A 24,657-nucleotide genomic window follows, 5' to 3' on the forward strand; every position below is an offset into this window, starting at 1 on the left:
TTATGTTAATCCCCATACATTACATCATTAGTTTTAGATATAGTGTTCCATGATTCATTGTTTGTGCATAACACCCAGTGCTCCATGCAGAACATGCCCTCCTCAATACCCATCACCAGGCTAACCCATCCTCCCATCCCCCTCCCCTCTAGAACCCTCAGTTTGTTTTTCAGAGTCCATCATCTCTCATGATTCTTCTCCCCCTCCGATTCCCCCCCTTCATTCTTCCCCTCCTGCTACATTCTTCTTCTTCTTTTTTTCTTTCTTAACATATATTGCATTATTTGTTTCAGAGTTATGTACCCCCTTTTTAGTGTTTTATTTATTTTACTTTTTTTGGCTTTTTTGGTGTTTTATTTGAATTCCAGTTGACATACAGTGTGATATTCATTTCAGGTATACAATATTGTGATTCAGCACTTCCATATATCACCCGGTGCTCATCACAAGTGCGCTCCTTAATCCCCATCACCTACGTCACCCATCCCCCACCCACCTCCCCTCTGGTGACCATCAGTGTGTTGTCTATAGCTGAGAGTCTGTTTCTTGGTTTATTTCTCTTTTTTTCACCTTTGCTCATTTGTTTTGCTTGTTAAATTCCACATATGAGTGAAATCATACGGTATTTGTCTATCTCTGACTTATTTCACTTAGCATTGTGCTCTCTAGCTCCATCCTTGTCGTTGCAAATGGTAAGATTTCATTCTTTTTATGGCTGAGTAATATTCCATTGTATCTATAAACCACTTCTTTTTCATTCACCTATCAATGGACACTTGGGCTGCTTCCACAATTTGGCTATTGTAAATAATGCTGCAATAAACATCAGGGTTATGCACCCTTTTGAGTAAGTTACTTGAGGACATACTATGGAAAAATGAGGATGAAAAATAAAAATGCCATGGGTTTCAAAAAATCAAGAATCAGGAAAAAAAAAAAAAAAAGTCCTAGCATCTTAGCTGTCAGCAGACCTAGAAAGAAGTTAATCCAAATTAGGGCAGGAAGTCCATGGTCTCCAACAAAAAGACCTCAAAAATGGATACATTCAAAGCAAGAATAGATCAACAAGATGAAAGTTCTTTTGTGTTTTATTAAACTTCTCAGTTATGGAACCTGAGGCATACGTCTTTTCTTTTAACAAAGAAAAAGGAATGCAATTAAGAACACCAAGAGAAAAAAGTCATGGTCCAAATATTTTTTTAAGTAAACATAACCTGGTATTGATCAACATATGGAGTGTTAAGAAAAGAGTATCCATTTGACCTTGGGTTGATGCTGAGAACATCCTCTGTCAAGTCATGACACTAGGCCCATAGAGAACGCAATGTAAACCAGGCAACAACTTTCTTCTGTAGTGAAAAATCTCAATAGCTGTAAGAACCTAAGCCACGATCAGTCTTCAACCCTTACGATCACAGAAAATAGAGAAGGTCTAAATACAAGGCCAGAACAGGATATAAATATTATCAAACATAGCAATATAAAAGTATAACATGCCTGGAAGAAGACAGGAGAAAGAAAGATAAAGGGAAGGATGGGGATACTTATATATTTACCTTGCAAAAGATACTGTCAAAAGTTGATGGATTCATAATCAGCAGAGAATAGAAATAACTCATTCATCAGTTGATAAATGGATAAACAACTTGTGATCTACCTACACAGTGGACTTTTATTCAGCTATAAGGAGGACCAATGTACGGATACATGCTACAGTGCAGATGAGCCTTGAAACAGTATGAGTGAAAGAGACCATTCACAAAATGCCACATACTTTTATAGATCTATTTATATGAAATGTCCAGGAGAGTCTAATTTAATAGAGGCATTGCACAGGGCTGAGGTAGGAGTCGGGGGATGGGGAGTGACTACTCATGGTATGGTTTTTCCTTCTGGAGTTGAAGAAAATGTTTTAATAGTGGTAATGATTGGATGGTCCTGTGAATAGGCTCAAAGTCATTGGATCGGACACTTTTCAAAAGGTGACTTTTATGGTACTTGAATTCTATCTCAATAATGCTATTGAAATGAATGAAAAGAAGTTGGTGGAACTAGAAAGTGATTTTAAGGCTTTCGGGATCAGGGAAGGAGTCAGTAGTTGTTCATGGGGGAAAAAAATCTAAGAATACAACGAAGTCTCTGTTCAATAACAAGAGCACTGCCTCCATTTCCCTCCCAACCCCCTCCATTTTTTTAAATGCAATGCCCTCAGGCTAGTTTCATGCTAAAAATCCTCCAGTGCTTCCTTCCTGTTGTACTTAGAATAAAATTCCAAGTACCCGTTCCTACATAGCTGACCCCCCTGCTTACCTCTCTCATCTCATCTTATACTCGCTCCCCCACCCCCACCTTTCTTTGCTGTTCTTTGAGCCCTCCAAGCTTGCAGCCAGAATCTGAGGATTTTTTTTTTTTTTTTAGATTTTATTTGTTCACTTGAGAGAGAGAGAAAGCATGAGCAGAGGGGAGAGGCAGAGGGAGAGGGAGAAGCAGACTCCCCACTGAGCAGGGAGCCTGATGCGGGACTCGATTCCTGGACCCTGAGATCATGACCTGACTAAGCCACCCAGGCACCCCAGAACCTGATGATTTTGTACTCACTATTACTCCACCTGGCGTGTCTCCCATGGATCTTCATGTGGCTCTTTTTCATTCATATATTAGCTTAGATATCAGCTCCCCACAGACCCTTCCTGACGCTTCCCTCATCCTTATCTGGGAAGACCCTCCGTTAAGTTCCTGAAGGACAAAAACAAGAGCCAGGACTGAGAATCTGCTTTGGGTGCTCTTGGGCTCTGAACCAGAGGAACCTGCAATAGCTTCAGACGAAGAAGAGGAAAATATTGATGCTGTGGAAAACACAACCCAGTATCTCAGTTATCCTGCCACAGTGGAAACAAGTCATCTCATTCCCCAAACAGAAATTCATCTGCTTCCTTTATACTGAGCCTAGCAGTAATGCTCTCCTCCTGATCCCCGGGTTGTACAGTTCTAGATATTTCATTTTAACACCTGTACCACTTAATTTTTTAAAAAACAGAGAAGTTGAGGGGGGCGGAGCAAGATGGCGGAGGAGTAGGAGACCTGGATTTCGTCTCCTCTCAGGAATTCAGCTGGATAGGGATCAAACCATTCTGAACACCTACAAACTCAACAGGAGATCGAAGAAAAGAATAGCAACAACTCTCTGAACAGAAAAGCGACCACTTTCTGGAAGGTAGGACGTGCGGAGAAGTGAATCCGAGGCGATATTCGGGAGGATAGACGGCGGGGGAGGGGCCTCCGTCGGCCGCTTCTGGCAAGTGATAGAGCCACGGAGCACAAAGTCGGAACTTTTAGAAGTCTGCTCCGCTGAGGGACGTCACTCTGGTGGCGAAGTGGGGGGTGGAACCCTCGCGGGACAGTGTGGTCTCAGGACCCTCGGGGTCACAGAAAGACCGGGGGTGCCTGAGTGCGGCAGAGCTCCCAGGTATCGGAGCAGGGAAGCCGGCTGCAGAGATGGAGCCCAGGCGCGGACTCTCAGCTCGGGGTTGCCATAAACCGTGATCCGAGGCACAGTCGGGCCACTGCTCCTCCAGCAGGGACCCAACAAGCGGCAGATCCGGGGAGACTCACCTTCTTCCCCCGGGAGGAGAGGTGCGGGAGCGCACCGCGGGGATCTGCTGGGTTTGGAGACTCCACCCGGGGTCGGGTGCCAGATAGAAAGGCGCGGTCACAGGCCGGGTGAGCATGGAGTGCGGCCGGAGACCAGGGAGACGGGAGTGACTGATGGCTTTTCTCTGGGGGCTCGCTGAGGAGCGGGACCCCGAGTTCTCAGCTCCGCCGGGGCGGAGACTGGGAGGCCGCCATTTTCACTCTCCGCCTCCAAAGCTGTACGGAAAGCTTGCAGGGAACAAAAGCTCCGGAGAGCAAACCCGAGCAGATTACTTAGCCCGGACCGGCAAGAGCGGGGCAATTTTGCCTCCGGCAAAGACATTCGGGAACCACGGCAACAGGCCCCTCCCCCAGAAGATCAGCGAGAACAGCCAGCCAAGACCAAGTTTACCGATCAATGAGAACGGCAGAACTCCAGCGCTAGGGGAATACAGCACAGAATTCATTGCTTTTTTCCCCATGATTCTTTAGTCTTTCAAAGTTAATTATTTTTTTTAACTGTTTTTTTTTCTTTTTTCCTTTTTTCTTTTTTTTTGAATTTTTCTTTTTCCCTTTTTCAACCAACATCTTATCAATCCCTTTTTTTAAAAAAAAAACATTTTTATTTTTCATTTTTAAAGTCATATTCTATCCCTTCATAGTACTTACCCATATTTTTGGCATATATATATAAGTTGTTCTCTCTTTAAAATCTTGAGATAGTTTCTTCTAACAGATCAAAATATACTCTAAATCTCTAGTGTATGGTTTTTTCCTACTCCCCTGCCTGATCACATTCTCTCCCTTTTTTCTTTCTTTCTTTTTTTTTTAATCCTCTTCTTTCTTTTTTCAAACAACTTATCAAATCCTTTTTTAAAATTTTTTATAATTTCCATCTTTACAGTCATATTCTATCCCTTCATCATATCAACCTTATTTTTGTACATATATAAGTTTTTCTTTCTTTAAAATTTGGGAGGGACTTTCTTTTAACAGACCAAAATACACCCAAAATCTAGTGTGTGGCACTGATCTATAATCCAGCCTGATCATATTTGATCACATTCTGTTTTTGTTTTGTTTTGTTTTGTTCTGCTTTTGTTTGTTTTTATCTTTATCTTTTTCTTTTTTCTTTTTTTCTTTCCTTTTCTTTTTTCTCTCTTTCCCTTTCTTTTCCCACTGCTTCAGGTCTTTTCTGATTTGTTTAGAGTATATTTTCTGGGGATGTTGTTACCCTGCTAGCATTTTGTTCTCTCATTAATCTGTTCTCCTCTGCATAAAATGACAAGACGGAAAAAATCACCTCAACAAAAAGAACAAGAGGTAGTACCGACTGCCAGGGACCTACTCAATACGGACATTAGTACGATGTCAGATCTAGAGTTCAGAATCATCACTTTAAAGATACTAGCTGGGCTTGAAAAAAACATGGAAGTTATTAGAGAAACCCTTTCTGGAGAAGTAAAAGAACTAAAATCTAACCAAGTAGAAATCAAAAAGGCTATCAATGAGGTGCAATCAAATATGGGGGCGCTAACTGCTAGGATAAATGAGGCAGAAGAAAGAATCAGTGAGATAGAAGACCAAATGATGGAAAATCAAGAAGCTGAGAAAAAGAGAGATAAACAACTACTGGATCACGAGGGCAGAATTCGAGAGATAAACGATACCATAAGACGAAACAACATTAGAATAATTGGGATCCCAGAAGAAGAAGAAAGAGAGAGAGGGGCAGAAGGTATAATGGAGCAAATTATAGCAGAGAACTTCCCTAATTTGGGGAAGGAAACAGGCATCAAAATCCAGGAAGCACAGAGAACCCCTCTCAAAATCAATAAAAATAGGTCAACACCCCGACATCTAATAGTAAAACTTACGAGTCTCAGAGACAAAGAGAAAATCCTGAAAGCAGCTCGGGAAAAGAGATATGTAACCTACAATGGTAGAAACATTAGATTGGCAACAGACTTATCCACAGAGACCTGGCAGGCCAGAAAGGACTGGCAGGACATATTCAGAGCACTAAATGAGAAAAATATGCAGCCAAGAATACTATATCCAGCTAGGCTGTCATTGAAAATTGAAGGAGAGATAAAAAGCTTCCAGGACAAACAAAAACTAAAGGAATTTGCAAACACGAAACCAGCCCTACAAGAAATATTGAAAGGGGTCCTCTAAGCAAAGAGAGAGCCTAAAAGCAACATAGACCAGAAAGGAACACAAACAATATACAGTAACAGTCACTTTACAGGCAATACAATGGCACTGAATTCCTATCTTTCAATAGTTACCCTGAATGTAAATGGGCTAAATGCCCCAATCAAAAGACACAGGCTATCAGATTGGATTAAAAAACAAGACCCATCCATATGCTGTCTGCAAGAGACTCATTTTAGACCCAAAGACACCCCCAGATTGAAAGTGAGGGGGTGGAAAACCATTTACCATGCTAATGGACACCAAAAGAAAGCTGGGGTGGCAATCCTTATATCAGACAAATTAGATTTTAAACCAAAGACTGTAGTAAGAGATGAGGAAGGACACTATATCCTACTTAAAGGGTCTATCCAACAAGAAGATCTAACAATTGTAAATATCTATGCCCCTAACATGGGAGCAGCCAATTATATAAGGCAATTAATAACAAAAGCAAAGAAACACATCAACAACAATACAATAATAGTGGGGGACTTTAACACCCCCCTCACTGAAATGGACAGATCGTCTAAGCAAAAGATCAACAAGGAAATAAAGACTTTAAATGACACACTGGACCAAATGGACTTCACAGACATATTCAGAACATTCCATCCCAAAGCAACAGAATACACATTCTTCTCTAGTGCCCATGGAACATTCTCCAGAATAGATCACATCCTAGGTCATAAATCAGGTCTCAACCGGTACCAGAAGATTGGGATCATCCCCTGCCTATTTTCAGACCACAATGCTTTGAAACTAGAACTCAATCACAAGAGGAAAGTCGGAAAGAACTCAAATACATGGAGGCTAAAGAGCATCCTACTGAAGAATGAATGGGTCAACCAGGAAATTAAAGAAGAATTAAAAAAATTCATGGAAACCAATGAAAATGAAAACACAACTATTCAAAATCTTTGGGATACAGCAAAGGCAGTCCTAAGAGGAAAGTATATAGCAATACAAGCCTTTCTCAAGAAGCAAGAAAGGTCTCAAGTACACAACCTAACCCTACACCTAAAGGAGCTGGAGAAAGAACAGCAAATAAAGCCTAAACCCAGCAGGAGAAGAGAAATCATAAAGATCAGAGCAGAAATCAATGAAATAGAAACCAAAAGAACAGTAGAACAGATCAACGAAACTAGGAGCTGGTTCTTTGAAAGAATTAACAAGATTGATAAGCCCCTGGCCAGACTTATCAAAAAGAAAAGAGAAATGACCCAAATCAACAAAATCATGAATGAAAGAGGAGAAATCACAACCAACACCAAAGAAATACAAACAATTATAAGAACATATTATGAGCAACTCTATGCCAGCAAATTAGATAACCTGGAAGAAATGGATGCATTCCTAGAGATGTATCAACTACCAAAACTGAACCAGGAAGAAATAGAAAACCTGAACAGACCTATAACCACTAAGGAAATAGAAGCAGTCATCAAAAATCTCCCAAAACACAAAAGCCCAGGGCCAGATGGCTTCCCAGGGGAATTCTACCAAACATTTCAAGAAGAATTAATACCTATTCTTCTGAAACTGTTCCAAAAAATAGAAATGGAAGGAAAACTTCCACACTCATTTTATGAGGCCACCATTACCTTGATCCCAAAACCAGACAAAGACCCCATCAAAAAGGAGAATTACAGACCAATATCCCTGATGAACATGGATGCAAAAATTCTCACCAAAATACTAGCCAATAGGATCCAACAGTACATTAAAAGGATTATTCACCACGACCAAGTCGGATTTATCCCTGGGCTGCAAGGTTGGTTCAACATCCGCAAATCAATCAACGTGATACAATACATTAACAAAAGAAAGAACAAGAATCATATGATCCTCTCAATAGATGCAGAAAAAGCATTTGACAAAGTACAGCATCCTTTCTTGATCAAAACTCTTCAGAGTATAGGGATAGAGGGTACATACCTCAATATCATAAAAGCCATCTATGAAAAACCTACAGCGAATATCATTCTCAATGGGGAAAAACTGAGAGCTTTCCCCCTAAGGTCAGGAACGTGGCAGGGATGTCCACTATCACCACTGCTATTCAACATAGTATTGGAAGTCCTAGCCACAGCAATCAGACAACAAAAAGAAATCAAAGGCATCCAAATTGGCAAAGAAGAAGTCAAACTCTCACTCTTTGCAGATGATATGATACTTTATGTGGAAAATCCCAAAGACTCCACCCCAAAACTGCTAGAACTCATACAGGAATTCAGTCAAGTGGCAGGATATAAAATCAATGCACAGAAGTCAGTGGCATTCCTATACACCAACAACAAGTCAGAAGAAAGAGAAATTAAGGCGTCGATCCCATTTACAATTGCACCCAAAACCATAAGATACCTAGGAATAAATCTAACCAAAGAGGCAAAGGATTTGTACTCAGAAAACTATAAAATACTCATGAAAGAAATTGAGGAAGACACAAAGAAATGGAAAAACGTTCCATGCTCATGGATTGGAAGAACAAATATTGTGAAGATGTCAATCCTACCTAGAGCAATCTACACATTCAATGCAATCCCCATCAAAATACCATCCACTTTCTTCAAAGAAATGGAACAAATAATCCTAAAATTTGTATGGAACCAGAAAAGACCCCGCATAGCCAGAGGAATGTTGAAAAAGAAAAGCAAAGCTGGTGGCATCACAATTCCAGACTTCCAGCTCTACTACAAAGCTGTCATCATCAAGACAGTATGGTACTGGCACAAAAACAGACACATAGATCAATGGAACAGAATAGAGAGCCCAGAAATGGACCCTCAAATATATGGTCAACTAATCTTTGACAAAGCAGGAAAGAATGTCCAATGGAAAAAAGACAGTCTCTTCAACAAGTGGTGTTGGGAAAATTGGACAGCCACATGCAGAAGAATGAAACTGGACCATTTCCTTACACCACACACACAAATAGACTCCAAATGGTTGAAAGACCTCAATGTGAGACAGGAGTCCATCAAAATCCTAAAGGAGAACACAGGCAGCAACCTCTTCGACCTCAGCCGCAGCAACTTCTTCCTAGAAACATCGCCAAAGGCAAGGGAAGCAAGGGCAAAAATGAACTATTGGGACTTCATCAAGATAAAAAGCTTTTGCAAAGCAAAGGAAACAGTCAACAAAACCAAAAGACAACTGACAGAATGGGAGAAGATATTTGCAAATGACATATCAGATAAAGGGCTAGTATCCAAAATCTATAAAGAACTCACCAAACTCAACAGCCAAAGAACAAAGAATCCAATCAAGAAATGGGCAGAAGACATGAACAGATATTTTTCCAAAGAAGACATCCAAATGGCCAACAGACACATGAAAAAGTGTTCAATATCGCTCGGCATCAGGGAAATCCAAATCAAAACCTCAATGAGATACCACCTCACACCAGTCAGAATGGCTAAAATTAACAAGTCAGGAAATGACAGATGTTGGCGGGGATGCGGAGAAAGGGGAACCCTCCTACACTGTTGGTGGGAATGCAAGCTGGTGCAGCCACTCTGGAAAACAGTATGGAGGTTCCTCAAAAAGTTGAAAATAGAGCTACCATATGATCCAGCAATTGCACTACTGGGTATTTACCCCAAAGATACAAAAGTAGGGACCCGAAAGGGTACGTGCACCCCGATGTTTATAGCAGCAATGTCCACAATAGCCAAACTGTGGAAAGAGCCAAGATGTCCATCAACAGATGAATGGATAAAGAAGAGGTGGTATATATATACAATGGAATATTATGCAGCCATCAAAAGGAATGAGATCTTGCCATTTGCAACGACGTGGATGGAACTGGAGGGTATTATGCTGAGCGAAATAAGTCAAACAGAGAAAGACATGTATCATATGACCTCACTGATATGAGGAATTCTTAATCTCAGGAAACAAACTGAGGGTTGCTGGAGTGGGGGGTGGGGTGGGAGGGATGGGGTGACTGGGTGATGGACACTGGGGAGGGTATGTGTTCTGGTAAGCGCTGTGAATTGTGCAAGACTGTTGAATCTCAGATCTGTACCTCTGAAACAATGCAATATATGTTAAGAAAGAAAAAAAGAAGAAGAAGAATGTAGCAGGAGGGGAAGAATGAAGGGGGGGAAATCGGAGGGGGAGAAGAACCATGAGAGATGATGGACTCTGAAAAACAAACTGAGGGTTCTAGAGGGGAGGGGGGTGGGAGGATGGGTTAGCCTGGTGATGGGTATTGAGGAGGGCACGTTCTGCATGGAGCACTGGGTGTTATGCACAAACAATGAATCATGGAACACTATATCTAAAACTAATGATGTAATGTATGGGGATTAACATAACAATAAAAAATTAAAAAAAAAAAGAAGTAAAAAAAAAAACAGAGAAGTTATTTTTTATCATGTTTTAAAATGTAGAATAAATAGGATGTATGGGGGGAAATCTTTGTATTGTCCCACCACACTGTGCATATTCTAGTACCTTACCTCACCCATTCGTGTTCCTCAGCCATTAAGGGTATTATAGTGCAAAATGTACTTGATCTACATTAAAGTTCAGTGTCTTAGCCCATGGTATATAAGACCCTTCATGATAGGGGCCACCCAGCTTTTCCAGCCATCCTTCATGTTTTCAGCAAATAATCTGTTCAACATTTGTATGTGCCAGATTCTCTGCTAGACACTGGGAATAAAAAGATAAGAAACCCAGTCCTGCCTGCCTTCACAGAGCTGATAATCTAATAGGGAGAAGAGTAACCATGGCAATGTTGAGTACTAGGATGTAGGTATGGGACACCTACTGCAGACTAAGGGATGATGTAGGTCTGATGGGAAAAAGGCGGGAGAAAGGATAACTTCTGAACAGAAGGCACCATATCTTGAAAGATGTAGACTCAGGAAAGAACATTATTAAGGAACCCCAGCTGTCTACCTGGAATGTGCATGCTGGGGAAGGAGAGAGAGAAGCTGGTTTGGGCCAGTCTGCACAAGGGCCTCGTAAGCCAGTCTCAGGATTTGGGATGTCATCACCAAAGCTATGGAGAACCACTGAAAGGACAGAGTGACGGCAATGACACGATCAGATTTTCATTACAGTAAATGTGCTCCTACAACAGTGTGGAAAGGCAAGCCTGGAGACAAGCCAGGGTAAGAGGGATAAGACCTTCAGTGCTTATCAAGGAACTCCTTGACTCCGGGCTCATCAAACCATCTGGTCAACCACATCAGGCTCTGTCACACCACAAGCCTTTGTGCTGTTATACCTCTGCTTGCAAATCCCCCATTCATCTTGACAAACTCACCCCTGAAGCCCCAGTTCAAATGCCCCCACTTCTTTGAAGCCTTTCTTATTCCCTTTATCTGTACAAAATCAATTGTTTCTTCCTATCTGTTCACATAGCACTTTATAAATAACTTGATTATAGTAATCATTATGCTTCCCCTTTAGCCTGTAAGATCACGGAGCGGGGAGAGTCCTCTCTGCATCTCCCTCACCTGGTACTCTCCAGCACTTAGTTGGTGACTAATAATTACATGGCCAAATGATGAATAAGAATGCAGCTCCCACAGTTAGGACCCCTCACCACATCTGGAGGTGAAAAACCCTTCCTCTGTTGACAACAGGTCTCCCCTCAGATACCAGCCTGGGGCACAGAAGAGCAGTTGGGATGTCAGTGAGTGACAAGTTGGTCCCTCTGGCTGAATTGTGTGTCTCCCCAGGTGGTCCAGCTGGAGGAGCTCCTGGCCGTGCGACACTCCGTGTTCGTGGTGGGCAGTGCGGGCACCGGCAAGTCTCAGGTGCTGAAATCCTTGCACAAGACCTATCAGATCATGAAACGCCGCCCTGTCTGGGCCGACCTCAACCCCAAAGCAGTCACAAACGATGAACTCTTCGGCATCATCAATCCGGCCACCAGAGAATGGAAGGATGGTAAGAGCAGGATACCCCTGGGACAAAATTCCCACTATTCTGAGCCCTGGGGGGCAGGCTTGAATCTACATCCAAGGGTGAACTTCAGAGGGAAGAACTCTGGCCTGATCGGTTTGGAGTGGGAGAAGGAGGTGAAAAGAAAGGAAGACCCCAATTTTGATTTGGAGGGGAACCTCAGCCGTTGGGAGATTCTCTCTCCTTGGAGACCCTTCTAGCTGCTCCTTGAGAGAGGGCATTGAAAGAGGAGAGAGCAGGGCAGGCATTCTCAATTGTGGTTCTGTGATTGTGCAGCACAAGTCAGAGTCCCTACATTGCCTGGCAGTGGATTTAAGACACGGGTGGGGTAGGGAAGCCCACAGCTCATTCCCAAAGGGGCGGCACAGCATGCTCTGGCTTCCCACAGTGGGCACATGTTCCTGTCAGCCCCCAGAAGTGATGGGGAGACATCACTACAGACAACGGGGCCTCAGGGCCTGGCTGAAGACATCATTCATTACCATTCATCACAGACCATGATCCCTTCTACAGCGATTCAGAGGGTCCCAAACTCCTGTTCACTTAGTGCTAACTCCAGTGTCACGTTTCTAGATTTAGAAATCACTGCTAGATGCTGGAAAGGGGCACTGTGACTGGGAGAGAGCTGAAAAGAAAACTCTGAGCTGATAGGACCTCTTTCTAAAACCCATGCGGCTTCTGGGATGAGGGCCTCTCAGCTCCCTCCTCCCATCTCGGTGTCTGACTACACAGGGTCCAACTGCCTGGATTCTAATTTAGGACCTTCAGTCAGAGGCCTAGAACAAAGGGACTTAATGGGCAGCCTCTCTAATTTTTATTTCACTCACCATTAATGAGGCTTAGCATCTTTTCCTCCTTATTGGCTTTAGTAATTGGCTCTTTTGTGATTTTATTTCCCTGTAATATTTTCTTATTCATTTGTAACAATTCTTTATATATCAGAGATAGTAATCCTTTGTTCTATGCATCGCTAATGGTTTTTCCTGTCTACCATTTGTCTACAGGCACTTTGTGGCATAATTACCATGCACTTTTTTTTTAATTTTTAAAAGATTTATCCATTTATTTTAGAAAGGGCGAGAGAGAGAGAGAGAAAGAGAGAGCGAGCAGCAGGTAGGGACAAAGGGAGAGGGAGAGAGAGTCCCAATCAGATTCCATGCTGAGCAAGGAGCCCAATGCCGGGCTTGATCTCACGACCCTGAGATCACAACCTGAGCTGAAACCAAGAGTCAGTTGCTTAACCAACCGAGTCACCCTGGCACCCCAACCATGCACTTTTTAAAAGAGGAAATTATGTCTGTCCATTCTGTTGGCATCTGGGATTCCTATTTAGTTTATCACCCTTTCTCATTTTCAGTTATAGATACAGTATTATAAATTTGGTCCTGAAGATACTTTTTACATGAACATCTCTTTAATCCATCTGGGATTTATTTGGGGGCTTAGTATGAGCTAAGGTAGAGAATCAACTTCATATTTGCTTCCAAATGGATAATTGAATGTGCCAAGATCATTTATTAAGCAATCCTTTCCCTCTGAATGTAAGCACCAGCCTGTCACATATACCAAGATCTGATTCTGGGTTTTCTGTTCTGTCCCATTCATTATTTAATCCTATACGAATGTCATTCTACTCTGTTCACAATCATAACATTTTAATGTCTGATGGCATAAGTTCCTCCCCAATATTCTTTTATAAGTTTCTTGGCTAGTCTCAAGCACTTATTATTCCATATTAAATCTAAGCTCATATAATTCAAACTTTAAGCTGTGTTATAATTTTAATTAAAGTTTTATTAAATATACAGTATTCATCAAATATGGAGACATTGACAAAGATTTATAATCATAAATCTGTATTCACAAAGAGAACTATAAGTAGATGGAAGACAACTTTTTAAAAATTTTTCGGGAACTTGAGAAAAATAGAAATGTGGATATTACTGCTATACTTTTTTTCAAAATTGGACAGATCCGATAGAAAAAAATAAGCATAGTCATAGAGAAATTGAGAAATACATCATCAAACTCAATAGAACACATCGTTTAAGAACTTTGCATCTTAGAAGTAGAAAATATCCCTTTCTTGGTACATTCATAGAACATTTACACAAATTTGAAGTTTAGTTGGGCACCAGAAGAAACTGTAATGAATTCAAAAATATCGATTTACAGGCCACATTGTCTGATAATCAATAGATGTAGAAATGGACAGTAAGAAAATGACCAAAAATAATTGTACTGCTTACAAATCAAGAGATGCTCACAGGACAGCTGGGTGGCTCAGTCAGGGGTGTGACTCTTGATCTCAGCTCAGGTCTCGATCTCAGGGTCTTGAGTTCGAGCTCTGCATTGGGCTCCAGGCTGGGTGTGGAGCCTACTTAAAACATTAATTAATTAAAAAAAAAGAGAGAGATTCTTACTTAACCCCCTGGGTGAAAGAAAAAAAAATACATTGCATGCAAAAACCAAGGGAGCATGCCTAAGACCAATAAAGAAGAACTCTAAACTCTTCTTATTTTTGAAGATGGGCTAGAAATGAAGGAAGTCAGTATCCATCCTAAGAAATTACTCAGAGTGGTAAACTGAACCTGAAGAAAATCAGGAAGAAGAAACTTAATAAGGATACAGTCTGAAATTAATGGGAAGGAACCAAAAAAAATCATAGGAAGGATAAATAAAACATAAATATGGGTTCTTTGTAAAGATCAGTAAGTCCATTGTGAGCAAGATTGATGGGGGAAGAAGAGTAAAAGTAGATCCAATTAAGAATTAAAAGCTGTAACAGCAAATAAAGATTAAGATGGAAGAGATCACTTAATTATATGATACATGTTTGGAAAACTAGGAGAAATAAAAACAATACTTTAGCAAAATATAATATTAGCAAAATTTACTCAATAAGAAGCAGAAAATGAATAAACTATTGAAAAGGACAGTTTAAAACAGTAGCAAAAAAAAATGGTTCCAAAATGGTAAAAAAAAAAAAAAAAAAAACAAAGACACCTCTCAATTCATTTTATAAAACCAGAATAATCTTGATATCAACCTTTATGTAGAACCAAAAAAGAGCCCAATTTCACTTAATAACATAGATTCAGAAATCCTGAATAACATCACCAAGTAGATCCCATCTCTATATTAATAAAAATAAGAATACACTTTGATTAAGTAGAATCTACTCTAAGAATGCAAGGATAGATTGAATATTTTTTTTTAAGTTTTCATGTAAAGCTTTGAAAAATTAAAGGAGGAAATCATGTGCTCAACAGTAGGTGCTAAAACCTCAGGAGCTATTCCTAACGTAAAAATTCTAAGTAAGATAGGAATAGATAGAAATACCTTAAATATAATAAATCTAAATCTTTATAAATAAATCTTTATCTAAAGCCCAAAGGAAGGGGGGCATTCTGAATGATGAGAAACTAAAGCCATTTCTATTAAAATCAGTAATAAGGGGGAGCCATTACCAACATTATTATTCAGTACTGCTTGGTGTGGGATTCTAGAAAATGCAGTAAGATAAGAAAACGGAATATGTGGTATAAGTTAGAGGAAAGAAAAAAATTCTTATTTTGCTGCTTATACAACTTTATACTTAGAAAATTCAGGAGGCATTTTGAAAAAAAAACACTAAAATTAATATGAAAATTTACTACTGGTAAGTAAGCATAAAATAAATACACAGAATTTGATACCTTTTCTTTCTATAGCCAGCTAAAAAAAGGAAATACAGAAAAAAATCCGATTTGCAAAAGCAACAAAACTATGAAATGTTTAGGAATACTTTTAGCCAGATATAGATTGAAAACACTGTAAACGTTTATTAAGGAACATAAAGTAACATTTGAATAAATGAAAAGACATACCATATTATCGATTGGGAAAGCTTAATATAAAAATCAATTCTATCCAAATTAAGATCTAAATCTCACATAGTGCCAATTAGAATCACATTGGGAACTTCTCTCAAAGCCTGGGCTGCCATCACAAAGGATGAAATCTTACCTAAAAAGGTTCTCTGTAAATCCATCACATCCCAGTTGCCTGTTGAAATGATTCTCCGGGTCCCTCGTCACCTAAGCCAGTGCCATCAGATTTTGTTAACATTTTGCTGATGATGTTCTTAAAAGAGTCAGAGGGAGACTCAGAGACGGCACCTGAGCACTCGCTGTCAGATTCCAATAGATTAAAATACACATCCAGTTCTGACCTGGCTTTTCCATTTACACCTTCTCCTGGGTGTCGTAGCTAAGAGGGAAAGGCTGTCTGACGAGAAAGAGCATTGATGATGAGATGGTTGGTGAGCAATTCGTGGTTCCTTTTAGGACTGTTCTCTTCCATCATGCGGGAGCTAGCCAACATCACCCATGATGGACCCAAGTGGATCTTACTGGATGGCGACATAGATCCAATGTGGATTGAGTCTCTGAACACTGTCATGGATGATAACAAGGTATCAAGGGGGGAAGGGAAATGCCCAGGCCATCCCTCCTCATCTAGGAAACCAGTTTCCCAGGTGCATCTGGAAATCTCGATCCCACACAAGGGCTGGCCCCAAGTAAGGAGTTGCTGGAAGACTAGTGTCTTTATTTTTTTCCCAGCTTCATTGAGATATAATTAACATATAACATTGTGTAGGTTTAAGGTGTGTGATGTGCTGATTTGAAATATGTGTATCTTGTAAAATGACCACAATAAGGCTACTTAACAACCTCATATAATTGCGTGTGCACAATCACTGCATTTTTAGCATTGTCTGAATTTAATATTCAGAACTGGAAAGAATCTTAAGTCATTTATTCAAATCTTTTTCCTTAAGTTTTTCCTTCCTTATAAATAAGGACACCGAGGGTCAGAAACATTCTAAGCCTGTCAGCCATCCTCAATGGTGACAAACCATTATCCACGGAGAGTCTATTTTATTTGTTGTAAACAGTGAAAATCGACACCAATAAAGTGGCCGCTAAGCTGGTGGCTGCTCCTGAATTTATTCAGAAAACACATCTGGATTTGAAGGTTTAGGATGGTTTCAACATTGACAGAATCATTGAACTAAATGTGTGCCCTCCCAGAGGGGCTGCTTTACTTATTTCTTATGGAAGTGCAGTGGACACGCAATGTTACGTGAGTTTCCGATGCACAGCATAGTGATTGGACAACCCTCTATGTTAGGTGGTGCTCATCACGGCGGGGGGGGGGGGTACCATCTACCACCATGCAGCGCTATTACAAAACCACTGACCATATTCCCTACATTGTGCCTTTCGTCGCCATGACTTACTCATTCTATAACGGCGAGCCCGGTACCTCCCTCTCCCCTTCACCCATTTTGACCACCCTCCCACCTCCTTCCCCAGAGGGACTACTTTATTTTTTTTAAGATTTTATTTATTCCAGAGAGAGGGTGCAGGGGGGAGGAGCAGAGGGAGAGGGACAAGCAGACTCCGCGCCAAGCCCAGAGCCTGATGTGGGGCCTGATCCCAGGACCCCAAGATCATAACCTGAGCCAAAACCAAGAGTCAGACGCCCAACCAACTGAGCCACACAGGCTCCCCCAGAGGAACTACTTTAAAAGAAACAGTAATATGAAACCTATACTCTTTTTAAAAATAATCTTGTTATCCCAATATGGTCTAGCACATTCAAATCACCTCCATTTACACTTTTTAGAGAACTTACTTTTTGATTCATTGCACACACAGGGATGGAGGTAGAGGGGCTACAGGAAGAGAGGTAGAAGATTCTTGTAGAATATTTAGAAAATAACTTGTAATCATAATGAAGAAAATAGTCATCCTTAATCTCCGCCAGGAGTAATCAGCCAAATCCAGGCCCCCACCCCGCGCCGGCCGTGTGTCCTCCCTCCTTCCTACCTGGCGTGTCCCTCCCTGTGTCCAGGTGCTGACCCTGGCGAGCAATGAGAGGATCCCCCTGAATCCCACGATGAGGCTGCTCTTCGAGATCAGCCACCTGCGGACGGCCACACCAGCAACTGTCTCCAGAGCAGGTATGACCCAAGGAAGGAGAAAACCCACCAGGCCGCTCACTTGGAGACAGGGGCCCCTGGCGTCACGCACGGTGCGGCTAGCTCTAAAGGAAGCTCCAAACAGGAGCCAGACATTGATCACGCGGACCTCTGGCCTGCCTCTCTGCCCCGGTCGGGTCCATGAGGGTGAGCAGGTACTCTAAGGCCAGGGCCATGGGATTTTCTAAATTCAGAGATGGGAAGGGAAAGGCCTCTGAGCTGGGCAATGGTCCTCTGCACAGAAGTGCCTCGGCTGAGGCTGCTTTTATTTAGGCCAGTTCCCGCTTCCCACGTCAGTGGAGATGACCAAGGACTGCTCTTCTCACTTCATCCTGGTGAGAGATGACAACTGTATGCCTTAACTTACCTCTGACTCCACCTGCCAAATCGATCGGCACAGCCTAGAGCATAAGGAGAGTGAGTTTGCTCTCCACCGTAACATCAGATTCCCTTTCGAGGATCCAGCGGAGGCTGGGAACATGGGGTCCAGAGAATTCTGTATTCATTCTCTAGGGCTGCCATAACAGGTCACCACAAACCCGATGGCTTTGAAGACAACAGACAAGTATTCGCCCACAATTCTGGAAGTCAGACATCCAACATCAAGCCGTCAGCCCTCTAGGGGACAGTCCTGCCTTGCACCTTCTGGCTTAGGCTGCTGGCCCCATGACTCCAACCTCCACCTCCTTAGTCACGTGGCCTTCTACTCCGTGTGCGTCTTGCCTCTTCTGTCTCTCACAGGGACACCTGTAAAGTCCCACCCAGATAATCCAAGACAATCTCATCGCGAGATCCTTAATCACATCTGCAAGGGAAGGGCTTTTTTGCCAAATAAGGTCACGATCACAGGCTCCCAGGATTAGGACATGGACATATCCTTTTAGGAGCCACCATGACAAGGATGGGTAATCACAGTTGTCTTTCCTCCTGAGCCTAGACTTGGCCATACAGCCCTTCTCAACCCTGCTCCCCATCAACTGTTATCGGTCAGTTGGAGCTGGTCCCGATAGCAAACCCACTTACCCTCTCAAACCGAGGCCAGCTCTCTGTTTCTTCAGAGTCCAGTCTCCTGTACATTTTCTACCCAGAGAAAGTAACTCCCTGGGGGTGAGGAATCTACTGTCCTCTGTGGAGGCATCAGTGACCAGAATTCTCTGTGTCCCCAGGAATCCTGTACATCAACCCGGCAGACCTGGGGTGGAACCCTCCAGTGAGCAGCTGGATTGACAAGAGGGAAATGCAGACAGAGAGAGCCAACCTCACCATTCTGTTTGACAAGTACCTCCCAACCTGCTTGGACACACTCAGAACCAGGTAGGCCAGGGAGTAAAGGAAGGTAACAATTCAAAGCTGCAGTAAAGAGCCTGTCAGCTCACACCTGCTGTCCCGCTGATGTTCTGTCCTGTCCCTGAAGCCAGATGTCCCCGGAGCCTTCCCCTCTGGGCCTGGCAGGTGGCAGAGGGCAGCACACATTACGATGGCCACGGGATGCCTCTTGTCTGCTCAGGCAAGAAGTATGGTGAGTGAGGAGGAGAAAGATGCAAAGTGACCGTCGTGAGTGCATAATGGGTGTATCCAGAGCTTGTGGGTTGTGCTACGAGGGGACAATCCTGAGATCCTTCACGTTGCAGGGCACAGAGCTGGCCCTCTTATAAACGATACACATGCCAAATCAACAGACCTAGAGGTGACGATGACACATGTCAGTGATAAACGGGGCCCACTTCCTGTTGTTGGCTGGGTGTGCCCACCGCCCAGATAATGCAGGACCCGATATAATGTGTCATCCCACCAGTCCTGCCCCTGTGGACACTGAAAATTCACTTTTCCTCTTACAGGTTTGCAAAAGTAAAAGCAGTAAGCACTGACCACTTACCCCGTAAACAAGAGTAAGGGCTCTTACCGGGGAGGATACTTACTACAGCAAGGATATTGCAGGTGCCTGCAGAGGGAGGCTCGAGGTCTGGAACCTGCTTTTATTTTATCCCTTCTTGCCAGTGGATGTGCCCTTCCTTGAGTCAGGCAGCCAGCCTCGTGGTTCAGCCAAGTCCAACCATCAGAGGTCGGTGCTGGGGAGGCGGTGTGACTCAGGGATCCGTAGTTCCCGAACCTTCACCAAGGTAGGGTCAGGACGATGTTTCTGGGAAATGAAGGCCGCCGCTCGGAACGACCCCTGACTCTGTGTTCACTGGTCTGTCATGCATGGGACCAGCTCACAAGCATGGAGGTGGGCGTAGAAGGGGATCTGTGGGCTCCAGGAAGCCTGAGCACTGTCCTGACCAGGAATTACTTTCCCGATCTTCCGTATTTTCCAAAACCCTTGAAAAGTCTCCAGCCTCTGTGGTCTGTGGGCTCTTTATGGCCTTGGAATCTAAGGAGATAAAGAAGCCCGGACAGCAGACGAGGTCGGGAAGTGGGCACGAGTGGTCAGTGGCGTGGGTGGGCCAGGGCAGCTGAGTTAAAAATGCCACGGGAAGGGAAGGTTTTCAGAAAATATCGAGCATACCCCTGTCCTTTATCATTTGCTGAGACACTCATCTGATAGAGCCTCTCACTAAAAGGCCATTTCCCACTCTGGGCACTTAGGACAAGAGATGCCAAACTCTTACCTATGTGAGTATTTGTGTGTGTGTGTGTGTGTGTGTGTGTGTGTGCACCAGCCTCTGCACCAGGCTCTGGAGATGCTGACTTTACGCAGCCTATCCAGAGACGGCCCCCCGGCCCCATGTCTGAACTCTGTGGCCGTCAAGGACGAAACACGTCCGTGCTTTATGGTGGCCACGCGGGGTGGCGTTGAATGCTCACAAAATTCCTAAGAGGGCAAAGCATCCGTGGACAGGGGGCAGAGCTTCCGGGCTGTGCCCTGGGGACCACAACTTTCAGTAACAAGATGCTGGCTTCAAAGTCGGACTTCCCTCATAAGGCCAGCTTTCTGGGGCCCTGGTACTATAGAGCTGTGGGATGTCCGCATGGAATAATTTTTTTTAAATTTTTTATTGTTATGTTAATCCCCATACATTACATCATTAGTTTTTGATGTAGTGTTCCATGATTCATTGTTTGTGCATAACACCCAGTGCTCCATGCAGAACGTGCCCTCCTCAATACCCATCACCAGGCTAACCCATCCTCCCACCCCCTCCCCTCTAGAACCCTCAGTCTGTTTTTCAGAGTCCATCGTCTCTCATGGTTCATCCCCCCCTCCAATTCCCTCTGCTTCATTCTTCCCCTCCTGCTATCTTCTTCTTTTTCGCACGGAATAATTTTTATATTGAACAAGCCAGCCTCATAAGGGGGGGTTATAAAGCAACTTGATTTTGTCTCCCACTGCTCCCTCAAAAACCATTTTATGTGGCTGGTCATCCTCCTGCCCCTAGATGAAATCTAGGTCACCATTTATGACTTTTCTGGTCATTCTGCTGTAATACAGAGGTACGTGATCACTTCTGGTCACACACATGCGAAAACTTGGAAAAGCAAACTGCATTTACAGGAAAGCCTCTGCCCTGCCCCAGCTCAGGCCTGCCTCCTGCTCTCCACCTACAGTGGGAAAGGAGTCTTTGACATCTTTTCTCCTTACTCTTCTGCACACCCCCCCACCCGCTGTAGCTTCTGCGCCCTTGGGGTCGAAGGGGGACAGAGAGAAGAGCAAGGGCAGGAAAGATCTTAATGGCTGGAACCAGCATGGTCCCAAGTTACCCTAAGTGTGGCAGATGTCAAATCAGACTCTTTCTCAGAGATTCTGAGTTCTTTGGCCCCTCCGCCATCACTGGAGACCTCCCAGATGCCTTTCCTTGAAGTAAGAAATGCTTCTCCACCAGCCAGTCCCGTACAGCTCCTCCGACAAAGCCCCCCAGCGGCCCTGAGCTCACGGGCCGCACCTGGATTCCAGGAAATGCTCACCCGTCTTTGCTTTGATGAACTGGGGTGCAGGCTGCACCAGCCAGCCACCTCTCCACACTCCGCTGTGAGATAAGCAGGTGTCCTTGGGTTTCCCAGGCACCTGTCCTTTGCCACCTCAGAGCTGCCGTGCAGCCCCTTCCCCAGCTCTGTGCCAGGTCAGCACCTGCCTTCCCTGTGAGTTCTCTTCCAAGCCCCAAATGCTAATTTCTCTCCCCTGCAGGGTCTCCCACTTTGATCGTCTCTACCCCTGAGAAGACGAGAGGCCCCCGTAGTTGTCCGGGACCTGTTGGGAATGGTCAGTGTAGCCGGCCCCTCTTGCCTTGGTGCCTCATGCAGAACCAGGCCTGAGACAGCTGGACGTGAACCTTCCCCTCACAGAAATGAAGGAAAGCCTGTCAAGTCTTTAATTTCTCCCTCATGGAAGTAACGCCCAGACTGCAGGACTGCCTCCTAGTAGTCCTGCTGTAAGGATTGCCACCAGATAGAGTCGAGCAAACACGAGCCGCTGCAGAGGATGGAGCGCGTGCGTGTGTGTGTATCCACGGGGGGATGAGAGCGTGTGTTTGCACGTGCGTGTATGTGTACTCGGGGTGAGAGCGTGTGGGTGCACGTGCGTGTGTGTGTACTCGGGGGGTGAGAGCATGTGGGTGCACACGCGTGTGTGTGTACTCGGGGGGGTGAGAGCGTGTGTGTGCATGTGCGTGTGTGTGTACTCGTGGGATGAGAGCGTGTGTGTGCATGTGTGTGTGTGTGTACTCGGGGGTGAGAGCATGTGTGTGCATGTGTGTGTGTGTACTCGGGGGGTGAGAGCGTGTGGGTGCACTTGCGTGTGCGTGTACTCGGGGGTGAGAGCGTGTGCATGTGTGTGTGTGTACTCGGGGGGTGAGAGCGTGTGGGTGCACGTGCGTGTGTGTGTACTCGGGGGTGAGAGCGTGTGTGTGCATGTGCGTGTGTGTGTACTCGTGGGGGGGGTGAGAGCGTGTGTGTGCACATGCGTGTGTGTGTACTTGGGGGGATGAGAGCATGTGGGTGCACGTGCGTGTGTACTCGGGGGTGAAAGCGTGTGTGTGCATGTGTGTGTGTACTCGGGGGGGATGAGAGCGTGTGTGTGCACGTGCGTGTGTGTGTACTTGGGGTGAGAGCGTGTGTGTGCACATGCGTGTGTGTGTGTATCCACGGGGGGGTGAGAGTGTGTGTGTGCATGTGCGTGTGTGTGTACTCGGGGGTGAGAGTGTATGTGTGCATGTGCGTGTGTGTGTACTCGGGGGTGAGAGCGTGTGTGTGCATGTGCGTGTGTGTGTATCCACAGGGGGATGAGAGTGTGTGTGTGCGTGTGTGTGTACTCGGGGGGATGAGAGCGTGTGTGTGCATGTGCATGTGTGTGTACTCGGGGTGAGAGCATGTCTGTGCATGTGCGTGTGTGTGTACTCGGGGGGTGAGAGCGTGTGTGTGCATGTGTGTGTGTGTACTTGTGGGGGCGTGACAGCATGTGTGTGCATGTGCATGTGTGTGTACTCATGGGGGGATGAGAGTACCTGTGTGTGCGCACACCCATGCACACACTCCTACCCCCTCGGGCATAGATGCACCTCTGCGCATCTCTTGCTACCTGCCTTTTCGGTCCAGACCTCCAAATCCAATATGAAAAGTACACACACCAGGCCAGGGCAAAGTGAGGTGTATTTTCAGAAGGCGAACTCCATCAAGTAAATCATGAGTGTGTAAAATGAGCATCTGTCGGGGCCCACTCTGCCCTCCCCCCCAATAAGACTCTGGTTCCAGAGAACATGTCTTCCGCGTGTTTGTCCTGAGGGACTGGAGTGGAAGGACCTGCCTCAGCCCTGCACCCAGCTTGACTCTTGAGGAAATTGTGAGGGAGTGACACTGAGATTTTACCCCGTTGTGTCACAGTAGCCCCCGCCCCCTGAGGACTGAGAGGGACAGTCAGTGTTCAGAGAAGGGAGGAGCAGATGGGGAGGGTACCAGAGGGAAGGGCGACGAGAAAACTTTCTCAGAGCACTCTGGGCCCTTCTTGGTGAGGAGCCGATGAGAGTAAAGGCTTACGTAGCCCCACGCAATCCCAAAGAACCTGACGGGTCACAGGTCCGCCAAAACCAAGTAGGTTCCAACAGGCTTCCAGGATAGAAAATCCGGTGTCATACAGCGTATCTGGGTCTCTCTTTGCAGATTTAAGAAGATAATTCCGATCCCAGAGCAGAGCATGGTCCAGATGCTGTGCCACCTTCTCGAATGTCTCCTGGCCGAGGAGGACATCCCTGCGGACTGCCCCAAGGAAACCTACGAGCTGTATTTTGTGTTTGCTGCCATCTGGGCTTTCGGCGGAGCCATGGTCCAGGATCAGGTAAGAGGACGTGCCGTGGTTAACACGTGCAAGCCCACAGTGGCAAAAACCGATCTTCCAGCAAAGATTTGGAAAAAGAGGACAGCTAAATGTCAGAATTAACATGAAGGCATCAAACTATTTTGTTATCCATCCGTCACTCAGCTAAAGACGTCAGCCCCCCGAGAAGGGCCTCTTGGAGCGAGACAGATGAGCCCTGGCTATATTTTGAGCTACTGCTTTAGGAGTTGGTAATATATCCTGATTTCTTGGAGAGTTGCAGCTTTTCGGAACAAACGGTGATATAGGTCCACTACTTTGCAAGGTGATGTGTGTTTGATAGAATGACGCTGTGTTATAGAAGCTTTAGAGGGAGGAATCCCTTTAGCATTCCATAACAAGCACAGACGCCTCTGTACCAGGCCGGAGATAACCAGCTCTTCTCCATTCCCCGAAACACCGAGCTGCCCACAGAAGCGTGGACCAAAGGTTAATTGACATCCAGGGGTAAGAAACCAGATCAGTGTTTATATCACGGTTTTGGCTGCTGTAGCCTCAGGTATGGGGGTAGGGATGTTGGCTTGGAATATCTTGGCACCCTATTCCCTAACCCTTCCAATATCCCCAGGCTTTT

General features: G+C 44.5%; 1 protein-coding gene across 1 annotated transcript in view; it reads left to right on the forward strand.

Annotated features, from left to right (window-relative positions):
* The window catches only part of DNAH9 (dynein axonemal heavy chain 9), a 338,319-nt gene that overhangs the window by 134,327 nt on the left and 179,335 nt on the right, over positions 1 to 24,657 (forward strand). Inside the window, 5 exon segments of the mRNA XM_078066359.1 lie at positions 11,526 to 11,736; positions 16,080 to 16,207; positions 17,653 to 17,761; positions 18,946 to 19,093; positions 23,870 to 24,044. Coding sequence (XP_077922485.1) covers positions 11,526 to 11,736; positions 16,080 to 16,207; positions 17,653 to 17,761; positions 18,946 to 19,093; positions 23,870 to 24,044 — 771 coding nt within the window.

This window comes from Halichoerus grypus, chromosome 2, assembly GCF_964656455.1.
Source record: "Halichoerus grypus chromosome 2, mHalGry1.hap1.1, whole genome shotgun sequence".
NCBI classification, from domain to species: Eukaryota; Metazoa; Chordata; class Mammalia; order Carnivora; family Phocidae; genus Halichoerus; species Halichoerus grypus.